General features: G+C 37.1%; 1 protein-coding gene across 4 annotated transcripts in view; it reads right to left on the bottom strand.

The window, feature by feature from the left end:
- Window positions 1–1,922: 1,922 nt before the first annotated feature.
- Window positions 1,923–16,976, bottom strand: part of cdc14ab (cell division cycle 14Ab) — a 48,463-nt gene continuing 33,409 nt past the window's right edge. Inside the window, exons 13-15 of one of the 4 annotated variants that reach the window (XM_053512786.1) lie at window positions 10,965–11,099; window positions 9,890–10,265; window positions 1,923–2,662 (exon numbers count right to left, since the gene is read on the bottom strand). In XM_053512786.1, coding sequence (XP_053368761.1) covers window positions 2,633–2,662; window positions 9,890–10,265; window positions 10,965–11,099 — 541 coding nt within the window. In that variant the 3' untranslated portion in view covers window positions 1,923–2,632. The other 3 variants (XM_053512785.1, XM_053512787.1, XM_053512788.1) reach the window with 3 other exon arrangements.

Raw genomic sequence — 16,976 nt, forward strand, 5'->3', positions numbered from 1 at the left:
ACAAAACACAATTTTTGCATCAACTGCCCAAAACAACTAAAATTTAATTGTTTGTTTTTTTTCTCTTCTTTTTTCTTTTTTAAAAGCAGTACAGTGTTTGCATTTCATTTTGTCCATTCACTACTCAAGAAAAGCAAAATACTGAGCTATCCTGTATATGCAGGAGAATAGTGTACAGCCATCATCTGTATATCTGTAACCTGTAGATAAGAGGTAGAATACTTAAATTGACAAAATATTGTATATTGAAAAAATATTTGTAAATTGACAAAAACATAGAAAAGCACTACATCATTTGGAATGTAAAGAGTGCTACTACAGGGCTAAAGAGGTGACACAGTAATCAGGCTAATACACACAACAGCAAACAACTGAATAAAATGTCTATCTAAACCTTTTTTTTTTTTGTTATTAAATCAGTTGAACTCCAAAAGCAGTTTTAAACCCCATCTGGGTTTTATCTTCAGTAGATAAGCAAAGCTCGTCAGCCAAACTCGTCTTAAGATCATTAATATTGTAGTTAAATTAGGTAGCTTTTGTGTTAAAATCACAAAAACATCAGATCCTCTGATTTTCCTATAAATTCATATATAAAACCTAATTTACCATCAGCATTAACATGCATCCAACGAACCAAATACCACACGTAATATGGTAAATCAACAGTCCCTGTCGCTACAGTGGTGTGCATAAGTTCTCACCATCCATGTTGAACTTTTCCACATTTTGTAATGTTACAACTTGTGACTGAAATAGATTTAATTGGGAGGAAATGTCCTAATAAGTCTTAATAGTAAGTCTCATAATAGTAAAGCAAGAGGGCAAACATATTGTGCAATATTACAAGAAGAATTATTGACAAACAAAACAAAGCTGTGATTGTTTACAAGTAACTCCAACTCCACACTCTGTTGCTATTAAATAAAGGGGAAAGAATATAATGCAACCACAAATAAAATAGGGGCTAGTCAGAGAACTAATTTGGACATTTCACAGTAATTAAGCGAATATAATTTCATTCAAATCCAAGTTTTATTTTATATATATATATATAATTCTTCCTCCTTACACTTCAATAGTATGTAATATTTTTAGGTGAGTAATAACTCAGTTAAGTCAATAACACTACAAAAAAGTGGAAAGTGTCAAGTATGGGATGTATACTTATGGCAAGCAGCGTGTATTTTCTGTATGCATTAAATACAGAATTAAGATTGCTTGTGCTTATCTGCATCACAATGAAATGTGTGTAGGAGTTGGAGTAAAGTCCCTAAAGCATCTCAGCCACAGTCTGGAGCTATAACAAAATGATACAATCACACTGCAGAGCATGTCGGGACCAGTACCACCTCACAGCATCATGCTCACACACTCCAAGGTGATGCAGGATTTTTTTTTATATATTCTGATAATCATGAACATATCTAAAGTTGCTAAAGGAAAATAAGGCCATTGATTATTTCACAGAAATAGACTTTCATACAGAACAGTCATGCTGCAGATTTGACTAAACCTAGAGAGCAATGTATCGATATCGCAATTACGTGAAGATCCTGTTGGAATCCTTAGTACTTCTTTAACACTCATATGGTGCATAAATAAGACTTATGGACCATCAGAGAGCAATAAAACTAATCTGTTAAACTTGGTTGTGTTGTCAATGTAATATCTCTCACTTTTCAAACAATATCAAGACATCAATGCTTTTTACTATGCAACTTCAGAAAAAATAACATTATCTGATTTCTGACGACCTTTACACCTCATATTATGAAATCAGAATTTTTCTATTAAAAATTCTGTGTGTATGTTTTGTATTAAATGAACCAAAAGCAGGTATGTAGGACTGATAATAGGCTTGCAAAACCCATTCACCAGTGAGAAATATGGTGACAGAAAATGATGAACAATCATTCACCAAGTGCAGGAAGAAATCCCTAAAATCTCCCTAGCATGGAGAACTTGGGTTTTGTTTATTGCATTTACTTTTTAAAGCTTTATGTCCATTTCAATGTCCAAAATAAATCTGACCAATTAACTGGTTTCTAAAAAAAAATAAAAGAAATAAAAAGTGAATGAAAATGTACAAAAACATGTCAATGTGTGACTTTTATGTTGTTGGGTAAAATAAAACAAATAAGTACTGGGTGAAAGTACCACATTTACAAATTTGTGCCAGTATTTTTCCCTGAACACTATACTGCATACATGAATCTGTTAAAGGTTAGCGTTGTTAATACATTAAATACATTTGTATCCCACAGTTTAGCCCTCATACTGTTGGTTTTAAATGCTATAGATTTATACTTTGTCATAACAAAATAGTTACCTTTAAACAAAGTTCCTTTAACCAGAAATACATACTGTACACTTTACATTACATTACTATATATATATATATATATATATATATATATATATATATATATATAATTGTGAGAAAGAGAGAGAGAGACCCAAACTACAGTATTTAAAAAACGATAATCATTTTCCTTCAGGGCATCAACAGACCCAGTTCCAGCACCTCTGGCTTTAGTTCCTTTTGTGCTCACATGGCAGGCTGGATGTCAGCAAATGGAGAAAGATTGACGAGTCAGGAGGACAGGTTCAGGATCAGTGCAGGGTTGCTGCTTTAATACCGAACACACTCCGACTGAAGGGACTGGGAAAAGAGGGGAGAATAGTAAGAGACAAAGCCATTAACATGCTGAAAATTACAGAAAATTGCAAATTATAGCACAGAAATACATTTCAATAAACTGCTGAGCTTTAAGGCTTATTTTTATGGAAAAAACAGATGAGAGAGAGAAGGAGGAAGTGGAGTCATCTTGATGTGAACAGGGAAATTAAATTTCCATTAAATATGTAAAAATGATACACACTCTCCTCTCTAAATAGACAGGAAACAACATTAATAATAGAAAAAACGTTTTTGAATTCACAGGTACCACATGCATACAGTAATTCAGTGACATTTTGCTTGAAAGAAAAGCCGCATGTATAGCAGGAATAATACAGACCTTAAAACATTAGGAAAGAACATTTTAAGAACACTACCAAATGAGGATTTACAATGTTTTCACTCATATATAGAAAAAAATCAACCTCAATTTTACTTTAAACTTGTTTCAAGATAACTGAAACTATACCCAAAAAGACAGTGCTGAACAATAAAGTTTTTGGAAAAAAGTGGTTTGAAAAAAAAAACATGAATAGACTTTACTTAAACACTTCACTTGGTGTAGCTGCAAGGTAAAAAAAAAATCCATAGGTAAACCATAGGTACTAGTGAAAGTAACAGCATTTTCATACACACACAATGTAATAGGAACTCACATGATTAGGAATAAACAGCAGTGTGGCCATAAGACAACTGGTTGTTAGTGGGACTTAAACGAAGAGCGTAAAACAATGCACCCAGTGCCGAACCTCTGGAGGCAGTGTTATGATCTGGGGTTGCTTCAGTTGGTCAGGTCTAGGCTCAGCAACGGTATGTGGCAATAAAATGAGCTGGCGACCTGAATGAACTGAATGACCAGGTTATCAAATTAATTAAGTTAATCTTTCCTGATGGCACAGGGGTGTTCCAGGACTTAAACTGTGAAAAAGTGGTTCCGGAAGAAGGAGGAATCATTTTCACACATGAATCGGCCACCGCATTGTGTGCTACAATAAAAGCTAAAAATAAATAAAATCTTAGAGTGTATGACTTTTTTTTTGGCCAGGCAGCGTAATTTATCATCACAATTAACAGAAAATAATCTGACCTGGCCACTATTCTGCAAGATGAATGGCTTAAAATCCCTCTGGCCACTGTGCAGGACTTGTATCTGTCATTCCCAAGACGAATTAATGCTGTATTGGCTGCAAAAGGAGGCCCTACACCATACTAATGAATTATTGTGGTCTAAAAACCAGGCATTTTAGTTTCATTATCCAACCCCTGTATATATACATATATACAGTACATGTATTGTAGCTGGTGTAATTGAGACCAGAGAGAGGAGAGGAGGAGGGGGTCTACTGTATAGGACGATTTTTACTCTCTCTCTCTCACACACACAAGTAGATATTAACCATGAGAATGATGATATTGACCATGAGAATCTCACAGCAAGAGAGGGGAATAAACCATTGGCTCAATTTCTGACTATGTAATGCTCAGCAGACAAAGTAATACATACTACAGTACTCATATTTAAAGACCCTTGCTCGTTAATCAAGTTAAAATAAATTTTAAAAATGTTGCTCGTCTTGCAAAACACTAACAGACCAAGGTTACTCTGTATTGAAACCTGTACTGTATTGTACTGTATTTATTACCATCTGCATTAAAATAACTAGTAGCGGACAGTTCCCTCTCCTCCTGTAACTTTAGTTTTAGTTTAGTTTATCCTGCTGTACTGAGAGGCAGTAGATGCAACAAATGCTAGAAAAAAGAAAGGGAACAGCCGAAAGACAAAGAAGAAGAATAGTGACGATCTTCTTAAATATATTTTTTTTTTAATAATAAAAAAAAAAAACAGGAGGACTACGTGCTCTAACTCTGTACACCAAAGAGTGTTCAGATCCTAACTTTTTATTTTCTTACTCTTCTTATATGTGTAAATGGGAGGGGAGAGTTAGAAGGTTGGTTCTCTGAAATGTAAAATAAATAAAAATATCAAATCTAAATATTGTGATACAAGTCATATGTATTTGTGGTTTGTTCCATGTAGTAGACTACTTTTTTGCTGGTAGGTAATGCCAACCCATTCTGCTGGATATCACTGCAAGTATATTTCTGACCTGTGGAAAATACTGATTACAGCATATGTCACAAATATATCAGAACTAAAAAAATAAAAAATATGATGGAAAATGTTTTAAAAAACCAAGTGAGTTGCTTCTAATCAGAGTTTGTAATTATTAGCTAATACTAAAAAATAATACATACAATATTTGAGAAAAATATGACATAACTAATCACAATATTCGCATTATATCTTCATATTGCCCAGCAATGTTTAATTTATCTTAAGTGATTTGTTAGAAGAAAATAACAAGAATTCTTCTAAATAGGTATGTCTGTCTCTACTTAATGAAGATGAAGGCTGCGAAATGCATGGATGAACAAGCAACAGAACTCGGACAAACTTAATAAGACGCTTTGTGAATTTTTTCCCTCTTTCCATTCTTGAAGCATGTAGGTGATCTTGCTTGCATGGCAACACGCATGCTCACAACCAATTTAAACTTCTCACGACCATTTGATGTCTCCTAATCCAAGATGTTTCGTCATGGGAACGTTTCCATAATAGCAAACCTAGATTGCAGGAAATATGCAGCTGTACCTCTTGATGGAGACCAACTACATATGGGTACACATGGATGAGAACTGGCTCTAAATCAAACAACTGAAATAGCGGAGGAGATTTGTCAGTGAAAGTTCTGGAAATAAACATTTACATTTACATTTAGGCATTTGGCAGACGCTCTTATCCAGAGCGACTTACAAAAAGTGCTTTAATGTTTACAACATTGGATACATACTTACACTGGGTTAACTAGGTTAATAACTAAGTACCATTAGTCCAACACAACTGAGTTTTTTTTTTTTTTTTTTTTTTCCCCCGGGGGGAGGGGGGTTAGTCCAAGTACTGGAGAAACAGATGCGTCTTGAGTCGTCGTTTAAAGATAGTCAAGGTCTCTGATGTACGGACATCTAGAGGAAGTTCATTCCACCATCTAGGTGCCAGAACAGAAAAGAGCCTGGATGAATGCCGCCCTCGATCCCTGAGAGATGGTGGGATGAGGCGAGCAGTGCTGGAGGATCGGAGGCAACGTGGTGCAGTGCGTGGTGTAATTAGCGCAGAGAGGTAAGTGGGTGCTGGGCCATTTTTGGCTTTGTAGGCAAGCATCAGTGTTTTGAATTTGATGCGGGCAGCTACAGGAAGCCAGTGCAGGGAGCGGAGGAGTGGGGTGGTGTGGGAGAACTTGGGAAGGTTAAAAACGAGTCGTGCTGCTGCATTCTGGATCAGTTGCAGAGGACGAATCGTGGACAGAGGCAGGCCTGCCAGGAGTGAGTTGCAGTAGTCCAGTCTTGAAATAACAAGGGACTGAACAAGCACCTGAGTAGCCTGTGAAGAAAGAAATGGGCGAATTCTTCTGATATTGTAAAGAAGAAATCGACAAGAGCGAGTAAGGTTAGCGATGTGTGGGGAAAATGACAGATGATTGTCCACGGTTACCCCAAGATTGCGGGCGGTGGTTGAGGGAGTGATTTGGTTGTTGTCCATGGATATCACAAGGTCTTGACCTGGAGATGAGTCACAAGGGATAAACAACAGTTCGGTTTTACTGAGATTGAGCTTCAGCTGATGAGCAGCCATCCAAAATGAGATGTCTGCCAGACATGCTGAGATCCGGGTGGAAACCTGAGTGTCAGAGGGAGGAAAGGAGAGGACAAGTTGGGTGTCGTCTGCATAACAGTGGTATGAGAATCCATGCGATAATATGACCTTACCAAGAGACCGGGTATAGAGGGAGAACAGAAGAGGACCAAGTACTGAGCCCTGCGGGACACCAGTAGAGAGTCTACGTGGGGCAGATGTAGATCCCCTCCATGTTACCTCATATGACCTATCTTTAAGGTAAGAAGCAAACCATTGCCACGCTGTTCCACAAATTCCAAGGCTTGTAAACCAGCTGCATCCTGCCGCTTCTCTCATGAAGTCCTCTCCTAGGACTTCATAATGACGCTTCTCTCTAGTCACCTGGACTAGGGTCATTAGGTGTAGGTGATGGAAAGTGATAAAAAAAAAAAAGTCAAAATATTTGGGGAAAAAAGGAAACCTAAAGTTAAGTGAAACCTACAATCCTGACTGTGGGAATAAAGTATTTCTATAATGCCAAATTAATGCTTTCAGAAATTCTGCATTGTTCCTTAGAATTTATGTTCAAGCTGTAACCATGTAGGCGTAAACTGGCTCTAAATGCGTCCATTCAAAAGCAAGAGGAGAGTTATCCTGCATCCTGTTCCTCAAGTCACGAAAGGCCCATAGCATGTCAATAGGAGGAAATTCACTTCTGACCCTTTCATCAAACATCTGGAACTAAGTCTTTATATACTATGCATAAAAGTTGCTGCTAATTTTCCATAGAGAATAACAGGGGTTACACCTTGAAGACTTCAAATATTCCTTAACATGTACCCAGCACTTAAGAACTCTCTAATTTGATTAAATATTAAGTAAAAGTTAGCTGTAATATAAGGATCAACATTAATACACTCATACTAATGTTATTGTTTCTATAGTAATAGCTCATGCACAGAGCAGATGTTTCACATAATCTAAGAAATATAATATACAGATTTGAAAAACGCTGTTGTTTAACAAATAATTCATATAATTGTTACGTTGATGTTTTACTTACAGTAACATTCAAGGAAATAGTGTTGGTAATAAACGCTCTCAGATAACAATAATTTCCTTATTCTCAGACCAGTACTTTACAGTCAGTGCTATTTTAAAACACTAGATTATTTTTCATTTTATTAAAAAATTACTGCCGCTGTTAATATTTTCAATGCACTACAGCTAAAGCCTTATTAAGGTGCAGTAGGTACATTTGATCTGGTATGTATAAGAAATCTAGAAGATATCTGCTAACCGATTCTAAACCTCATGATCGCTGCACACATTAAACACGTTGATATGTCTGACCCCAATTCCTGGGAGTAGGCCTTTCCCTTTTACACAGACCTTTTCTCGCCCTTATCACTACCGTCGTCTCTGGATTAAAGGCACAACGATAATAACCCTGATTCCATGACTGTTACAGTGCTGTCTTTTACAAAGTGCTTCCATAAATGTTAATTAGACATTTATTCAGACTATTTCCCCATATCAACAATAAGAAGTATTTCTTTATTGAATAAATTTGTAATGGGTTTTCCTGTTGGTATTAGATTATGTGGTACGTCTTGGGTACACTTCCCTGTTGATAAGCTGTACTTGGACAAACAATAACACATTAAAATGAGAGCATTGATGTAAACCAATATTTTGTAGCTAAAACGTTGATTTTGTAAGTAAAGGTTTGTCTTTTAGCATAAGTCGCTAATAATTATATGAAAAACTAAATTTAATATGTAATGTTTGTAGCTTCCTGGAATTAAAACAAGCAGTCAATGTAAAGGACAGATCTTATGACTGCTCAAGGACCATAAACTGGGAAACAGGGAAGGATTACGGTCACAGTGCTTCAGTGCTGCAACCTGTAACAATCCCAGTGCATCGAACAGCAGCATGTATTGAGATGTAAGTTGTTTTGTGTTAGTGCTGGAGGCAGCATTAAAGCCAAGAGCAGCCAGAACCACTGTGAAAGATAAATTTATTAATGTTAGCTGTAAACGAGATCGAGTTGTTGTTTTTTTAAATGGTTTAATAAGTAAGCGTGGGATACACTCGAATAAATGAAAAAGAAGCAGAGGAGTTAAAAGGTAGCATGAATCTGAGTGCTGCTGAAAATTTGTTTCAGCACTACAATCAATTATAACCCACCAGATGACATAAATTAGGGTATATTTACAGGCCTTAATAGGAGCTTTATTAGAGGATGTAGAAGACAAACATACAGAGTTTCATTCGAGTTTTAACATCCTGGATATAATCAGAAATGCACTGCCTGGCAAAAAAAAAAAAGTTGTTCTTTGGATTTAAATATGAAAACACATGAAAGGCTAATTACTGCAGTGATTCTTATGTTTCAGCTGGCACAAATTCCTTTGTCCCTAAATGACGCAGGAACGAGCTTCTCGTTTTTTAAACAACCATGCTGGAAGATGTATCAAATAGTTATGGAAATGATAAAGTATTTTGTAGGTAAAACTTTGATTTTGTAAGTAGAGGTTTGTCTTTCAGTAAATATGTTCCTGTAGAGTCAAAGAGTCAAATTATTGGTCTGCATCATGAATGACCTTAACGTTAACACTTGATGAAGCTGCATTGGAAATTTTTGTTAAAGAAATCACATCCTTTTACTTTCACTTAATAGTGAAAGTAAGAGAATTTCCACAGAGTGTGAGAAGAACACTAAAGTCAGTCAAACCAAACATTAGTTTTGGCCAGGCAGAGTATTTGTAAAGAGCATGGACATGTTTTTCTTTCTCTCTCTCTCTCTCTCTCTCTCTCTCCCTTACAGACACACATACACACACATTCAGAAATCTAACTCATTTATTAAAATTTAATTATTAATGTCTTTGCCAGAACACAGGACATATAAGTTTTATAAAGGAACAAAGTTCTCACCAAAGACAAATTTGTTGTATTAGACAATATAATTCAATTACATGGAACTATATGCCACCCAAAATCTTTACTGAACATAAACCAGACTTTACTGCATAGCTAAAGACTTTAATGTTATGAAGGTTGCTAAAATTAACCATCAAAATCATTCATTTCCACCTAAAGTACAATCTGTTTTCCTGTGGTCCACCCACTAGGCCTGGCCAATGCAAAGATTTAATCAAAGGTAAATGTGCAGCCAAAAGCTACAAGTAATTTGCAAAAAAAAAATACAGCCATGCATGTATGAAAAGGCTTTCTGTGATATAGATCTCCATTACTTGCAAACTTGCCCATTATTTGAAAGATTTGGGTGACACAGACTTCCATTACTCATGAGCAACATTAGTTTCATGGCTGTAAAAGTGAAGGGAAACCTTTTCTCAAGAGAAATCATGCCTTTAATCCTTACAGAAATTAGTAAAATTAGAAGTTTAAATTACACCTGAACAAAAGAATAACAGAGAATGAGGAAAAGTGAGAAAGGAGTTTTGAGAAAAAATGCTGCTGTTGCGTGTGCAGGGATATGTAAGGAGGAGGACAAGCTCACTTACGGGAATGGAACGGCTGAGGTAGCGGGCCGAAGGCCGACTCAGACCCGTTGTGACTGGATTCTGAACGGGCTCCTCCAAGCCAGATCTTCCAGTGTTGGGGGCCACACACAGGCTGCTGTGGTTGTGGTTGGTAAGTGCCGAGGTCTTGGAATTGGCATTGGAGGCGTTATACTGATCACTGTTGTTGTTGACTTCATAGTGAAAATTGCGCGCAGCCAGAGCCGAGATGCTGGCAAACCTGGAACGGGGGACATGGGCGGACGAAGAAGATGATGGAAACGAGGATGCAAACATGGGTCGGGGGTGATTCCCAGAGTCTCCGGTGATGACGTGTAGGTTGCCCAATGAGGTGGTTAGTCTGGAGTTTAGACAGGAGCTAGAAGGTGGTTAAAGGGTAGGAGAAAGGGGAGTGAGGGAGGGAACATGGACACATATTGGGGACGAGATGGTGGACTTATCACTGCAACACACTTGACACACACCACAGATCCTATGCATTACCACAAGAGGCAGAAGATACAGAATGAGCAGAAGAAGTGGCTTGGCCTTTTAACACAAAAAGTGCTTAGTGTTATCAGTTTAGTCGCTGCTGACCGATTAAAATGTCCAAAAAAACGTGCCTAGCGGTTGTGGTCATAATGATCTGTTGAGTGCACAGCAATAAACAATAGAATGACCTACTTCCCTAGCATGAGTTGGTGGAAAGAGAGTGATAATGTAAAATATATGTCAAAAGTTATTTCAGCGTTTAAGATGGGCTGATGAAGATGTGAGTCACCCACTTCATTAAGTGACCCATATCTACCAGCGGTTTCTCTGCATCAGCGTACAGAGTAGTCACAGAGAGGAAAAAACACCACCAGGGGGCTGAGAGGGAAGGAGGAAAAAGAGAAAAAGAGGTAAAAAAGGGGGGTTCATATATCAGACAAGTGCAAGGAAATTCAGGAAAACCATTAACACAGTTAAAGTGAATTGATGTGCCCAAGATAGGGAAAGTGAAAGCAAATGTAAATGCGTAAAGGAAGGACAGACTGGGAATGGACAATGATAAAGGACTATGCAAATGAAAACTCACCTCTTCAGGTTGGTTGAGGATGAAGAGAGTCGACTGATTCTCTTGGCTGAGGCACCGGTGGAAGTAGATGAAGAGGACGACAATTTTGAGAGTTTGAGGGGTGAACTTGGGCTATGAGTACTGGAGCCAGTCAGTCTACTGTGAAGCACATAGACATATTAGGAAACGCTAAAACAATGGTCAGTCTTTCAAGAACAAGTCATTTTCTGGTTGATTTTATTAATGTATTAGTGCAATGGAAAGTGCAAAATAACATCTGAAAAGAGTAATTTAGCTTTTTTTTTGTTTAATTATGTAATGTAACAAATCATGAAATATTTTTTTATATATCTGTAGCATGCCGTACCTGCTGAGCTTAAGGTTTCACGTATTAATTCATATGGTTCTTTACATTCAGATAATACTGTACATAACACTGTTTTGTAAATTCATTTTAATCATAGCAGCATTATGTGCAAAATACTATATTAAATCAGACATTCATCGTGTTTCTGTACCGTGAGTATTTTGATGAATAGTACTAAGGCATATTTATTTTTGTATAAAATAGTCATGAGACCCTTTGCAATATAATGAATGTTTCACAATTTAAAATGCTAGAGTCAATATAAAATGTAATATTCTGTCCACCTTGTGCACCACTGATGGAAGTACACTGTACACCATGTACTGTAGCAGCAGCCATGAAATCAGCAATGAAAGAAGTCCTCTGTGGAATTTTCCACTGCCATAGAGAATAAATGTAACACCACTTTCTAGATATCAATCAGAGGAAATTCCAACATTTCAGTTCCAAATTTCCTCTTACATAACTGAATACCTAATGATAAGCAAGCAAAAATATATTAAACATGACATTTTAAAAAAAATCAGCCACACAAATTAAACTCTCAAACATTTTGGATTAATATGACATTTCCCTTTAAAAAAAAAAAAAAAAAAAAAAAAAATATATATATATATATATATATATATATATATATATATATAAACTACTTTGGTAAAATGATTCCAAAATTGATTCCTCAGAGACCTACTTTGACTCAGAAAGGAGTTATGAAAGAGCCAAAAATAGCCAGGCAGGAACAATAAGGAGGCACTGGTAATAAGCACAGGGTTAAGGTGCAAAGAAAGAGTGTAAAAGAGAGACAGAGTGCTGTGTCCTGCTACTACTACTGTAGTTCTTTATCAGCTCTTCATCATGAGTTCCCTCTCTCTCACTCAGAAAAGGAAAAAACAGATGAATGGGTTAAAAAAAAGGCAGCTGCAGTGTGCTCTCATTCCATCTTCATCCGTCTCTTTCATTCAAACTCGGTCATTTCATACTTTTTGTGTCTTTTCAAGCAAACAGGCCATCTGCGTAGATGTCTTTCATCAATCTATCTATCCTTTTCTCCGTAACTTTCTCAGTCTCTCTCTACAGCACAGTAGAGACCTCTTCTCTCACCACTCTTGAGGCTCTGATGTAAATTCAACAACCTCCTTTTGAACAAGTGTCCGGCCCTAAATTAATTTCGCACGAAGTGCTAAAAAGCAGGCCATACACATCATCGTGAGCATCATCGATATCTGCATATGATTGTTCTGCTCTCCTGTTGGCTGCTTTGTTAGTTTTGAGAGCCATTGGTTTTGAGAGGGGCGATAAGTGCCATGTGCTACGTAATGGGCACTTCGAGGTGGGGAAGAAGCGATGATTTTAAGTACTATTTGTTGTTGTGCAGTAAATATCGTTCATGGATTTTTTTTACTGAAACAAATAGTAGAAACAAGGATGCTTTAAATAAGGATGCTTAATTTTGGCTGATATTTTAAAGAGTTTAAAAAGTTTGTGATGGGAATGTGCTGTGGATGTTAGTTTCACAAGGTTCTGTTTTTTATGTAAGAAAAAAATGGGAAAAATCAGTTAGATGAAACAAAAGCAAAGTGTTGTCAAAAATACATGCATTCAGCAGCTGTTTTTGCTGATTTTTGGCTTTAAAAACTAACTGGCATAAGCTAAGCCACACTGTTCCTGACTGTTCATGTTGTTGCAAATGCTGGATTCAAAGTAAATTCCAAGAATGCAATGCAGCTATACAATGCTGAGTTATGTGACAGCAGAGACTTGGCTTCATTAGACAGCAATATATAAGATAATGAGCATGATGACTTTAACAGTAAAGATTATTACAGCAGTAAAATAAAAGATTTGGAACCTAATCTGATTAATCAGAATGCTTGGACGAGGAGGTCAGAGAGCTGGACTGGTCGAGGAACTAAAGCACTGCTGCACTGATCTATCAGCAGGTAGTCAAATGACATTCTGGATAATTAATTAAAGTTAATATTGCCCAATATCGAGGTCCTCTGTGGAGAGAGGAGAACATTCCAGAAGGACAACCATCTCTACAGCAATCCACCAATTAGGCCTATATGATAGAGTGGCCAGACGAAAGGCATTCCTTAGTAAAAAGGCACAAGGCACCTGAAAGACTCTCAGACCATGAGAAACAAATTTCTCAGATCTGATGAGACTCTCTGGCCACTCTACCATATAGGCCTGATTGGTGGATTGCTGCAAAGATGGCTGTCCTTCTGGAAGGTTCTCTTCTCTCCAAAGAGGACCTCTGGAGCTCTGACAGAGTGACCATCGGGTTCTTGGTCACCTCCCTGACTAAGGCCCTTCTCCCCCGATCGTTCAGTTTAGATAGCCGGCCAGCTCTAGGAAGAGACCTGGTGGTTTCAAACTCCTTCCACTTACGGATGATGGAGGCCACTGTGCTCATTGGGACCTTCAAAGCGGCAGACATTTTTCTGTAACCTTTCCCTTGCTTTCTCAATTTATTTTTCATTTGCAAAAATCTCAAGTAAACTTTTTTTATGTTGTCATTATGGGGTGTTTTGTGTAGAATTCTGAAAAAATAAATTTAATCAATTTTAGAATAAGGCTGTGACATAAACAAATGTGGAAAAAGTGATGCGCTTTGAATACTTTCCAGATGCACAGTAAGACTGTTTAGGATGGATTATTTTTTGCTCTTCGGCACTTTTACCTTCATCTTGAGCTCATCATTAACTGAACAGGAGGTCTCCTAACACCCCTTTTAAACAGCTTTTATAAATATTAAACTACAGCATTAAATCAGTAGAGTTCTTAATATTCATTCAGAAATTTAAAAAAAAGGGATGGATGCTTCCTTATTGCTTTTATCAACCAGATAAAACACTAACAGCTCATAATGACAGAACAACATTAAAGGGAAAAATGTTTCAGGATCTACCTGTGTTAAGGAACAAAGACAACATCTACAAGAGACAAGTGACACTACATGTTCCTATGGCAACTGCATACTCTGCATCCGGCTTGCGGATAATTACTTTAGCTCTACGTCTTTTCCTTGAGAAGCACAGGAACATGTGCTATTAGTCTACAACTCAGATGGTGCCTGAATGATATTATACAGGATAAATGTTGATATTGCATTAACCCAGACTTTCTGAGATAGTTGTTAGACCATGTTTTCAACCATAAAAAAGTAGACAAGCTGTTGGTTTGATGGTAATATTTTGTAACTAACCTTAAAAAAATGTGATTTAATTCATTTTCCCTCCTTTTTAGTGGTAATTCTTTGCATTACTTATTTAAAAATAAAAATAAAATTTTAAAATATAAAAAGATATTAGAGGGCTCCTGAGTGGTGCAAAAGAAACATGTTTGCCACTCTCATCAGGAGACCATGAATTCAATTCCCAGGTGATGCTGCAGCCGGAAGTCTGGAGAGTAGATTGGCTGTGCTCTTTCGAGGGTGGCACACTCAAACTCCCACATCCATTATAGTGACCAATCACTAGCCAATCATGGGTGCCTGTGAGCTTCTGCTAGTAGAAAGGGGAAGATAGTGTTTTCCTTTGAGTCTGTTACTCCACTCCCAAAATCTGTGTGAGCAGCAGTTTAAAAAGATGAATCCGGTGGTTTCCGTTACCAACTTCCTGAGTGCCCTAATGAGATGGATCGGAATTGGATCCGACTTAAAATTAGTGAGAAAAGTTAGGGGGGGGGAGAGAGATCTAAAAAAAAAAAAAAAAAAAAGTCAGTATTCCTCCTCGCTAGAGCTGGGCGATAAAACGATAACGATATGTTATTACGATTTTGGGTCCAATTCCTGATTGAGTGTGTGTTGCTAGAACGCGGTGTTAGCTTCTCCGCTTTATTTTGTCGTTTCTCGCGGCAGCGCAACAGCCCGTTAATTCATGCCCATGTAGTGATGGGAAAGACAAACGAGTCGATGCATGTCCATTCTTTTATTTTCTGCGTTGTCAGGCGATATTACAAACTTCCGGGTGGATTACGTACTTAAATCAAATCAAAAACTACTAAAAGAAAACAGGTTCAGGCTCTATATTCCAGCTCATCTCACATTTCCGCGTTCACGCACATTGGACTGCATTACCCACAAAGCATTGCCCGCACTGGACTACAATCCCGTAAACAGCTGCCGTAAAATCAACCTCTCTCCCGCAACAGCGGGTATAATTGTGTAAACTCTTGCTCTTGGCGTGAGAGAGTTCTCTTACAATGACTCGAGTGGTTATCCTGCCTGTTCGCGCTATTTCCGCGTTTGGATTTACCGTCCACGCTACAAGGGCTAACTGCTAGTCTTCTGGTCCGCTTCCGGTTCCCCGTGACAGTTGCAACAAAGGCACTCGCTCTTTGGTAACCTAGCAACGTAGGGAGTGATACAGTACCGTCAAACATGTAACAGTATCACGCGCCATGTCGTTGTCTCATGCTGGTCTACTGGAGTCCTCTTTAAAAGCAGAAAATGCACTTATTTTATTACACCTTATTAAGCATTTCTTACATTTTCTTTCATTTTGCACCTTAAATGTTAAGAGAATTTTTAAGTGTTCATTGTGACTTTAGACTTATGTTTACATTTTAATTATTTGAGTTTTCCATGGTTATTGACATTTCTGTCTCAAAAACTGAGGGAAATATGATCAGAGGAAGGTTAAGTTTAAAATAAAAATGTTTAAATGTAATATATTTTTCTCCTGGTCCTTATTTTAAATGGGTCATAAAAATATCAATAATTATCGATATCGACCAATATGAAACACTGATATCGTGATACAGTTTTCAGCCATATTACCCAGCCCTACTCCTTCCACAGCTCTCAAATTTTACATTTATTTTACATTTATTTATACATAGTCATATGTTTATTTACATTCTTGTCCTGTCTCCTCCCGTGTGCTCACTGGTTGTCTACCTAGTATGTCCTTATTGGTTTCAGGTGTTTTGTGTTTCTCTCTTGATTAGTCTTCGTATAAAAGCCCTTGTGTTTTTTTGCCCTGTTATGATGTAAGCGCATAGGTATCTGATGCTACAAGGCCATTTGTGTCTATTTTGCTATTCTGGGATTCTAACACTGCTGTCAGGTTCTCTCTGAATCAAACTTCACATCCAGGTTCAAATAGTAGAAAGTTGAAATAAACCACATCCACTGGTGAGGAATTGTTTAAAAAAACTAAATTAAACAAATAAATAAAGAGACACCTTAGGGATTACAACAAAACATATATTAAAATCTTAAGGTTTAAAAAAAAAAAGTAAGATAAATCATAACATTATTATTTTTAGAAATATTTTTAGTTTCTTTTTTTGTTATGAGCCCAGTACAACTATGATCTACTGGGAGAAAATGTTATTTTGTTTCTCTGTTATTTTTCTGCACTGCTCTGGTTCACATGTGTCTAGATAAACACGATATGCTACAAAATCTGAAAATAGTTCATATTTAGAAAACTAAACTCACTGAACTACATATATTGTTTGTTTCCTATGTTCATCAGCTCTGCTAGTGTATTTTGTCAAGCTCATGGTTTAATGTAAAGAAATATTTTGCTCGGTCAAACAGCTGTTGAAGCCTTTCTACTTCCTAAATTGAATAAAGTATTCACATGGCACTTACAAGCTAGCAGTTCTCCTAATTATAAAGAAAATTGCACTCAGAAGTTCCCTGTTAACAC

The sequence above is a fragment of the Clarias gariepinus genome, chromosome 15 (genome assembly GCF_024256425.1).
Source record: "Clarias gariepinus isolate MV-2021 ecotype Netherlands chromosome 15, CGAR_prim_01v2, whole genome shotgun sequence".
NCBI classification, from domain to species: Eukaryota; Metazoa; Chordata; class Actinopteri; order Siluriformes; family Clariidae; genus Clarias; species Clarias gariepinus.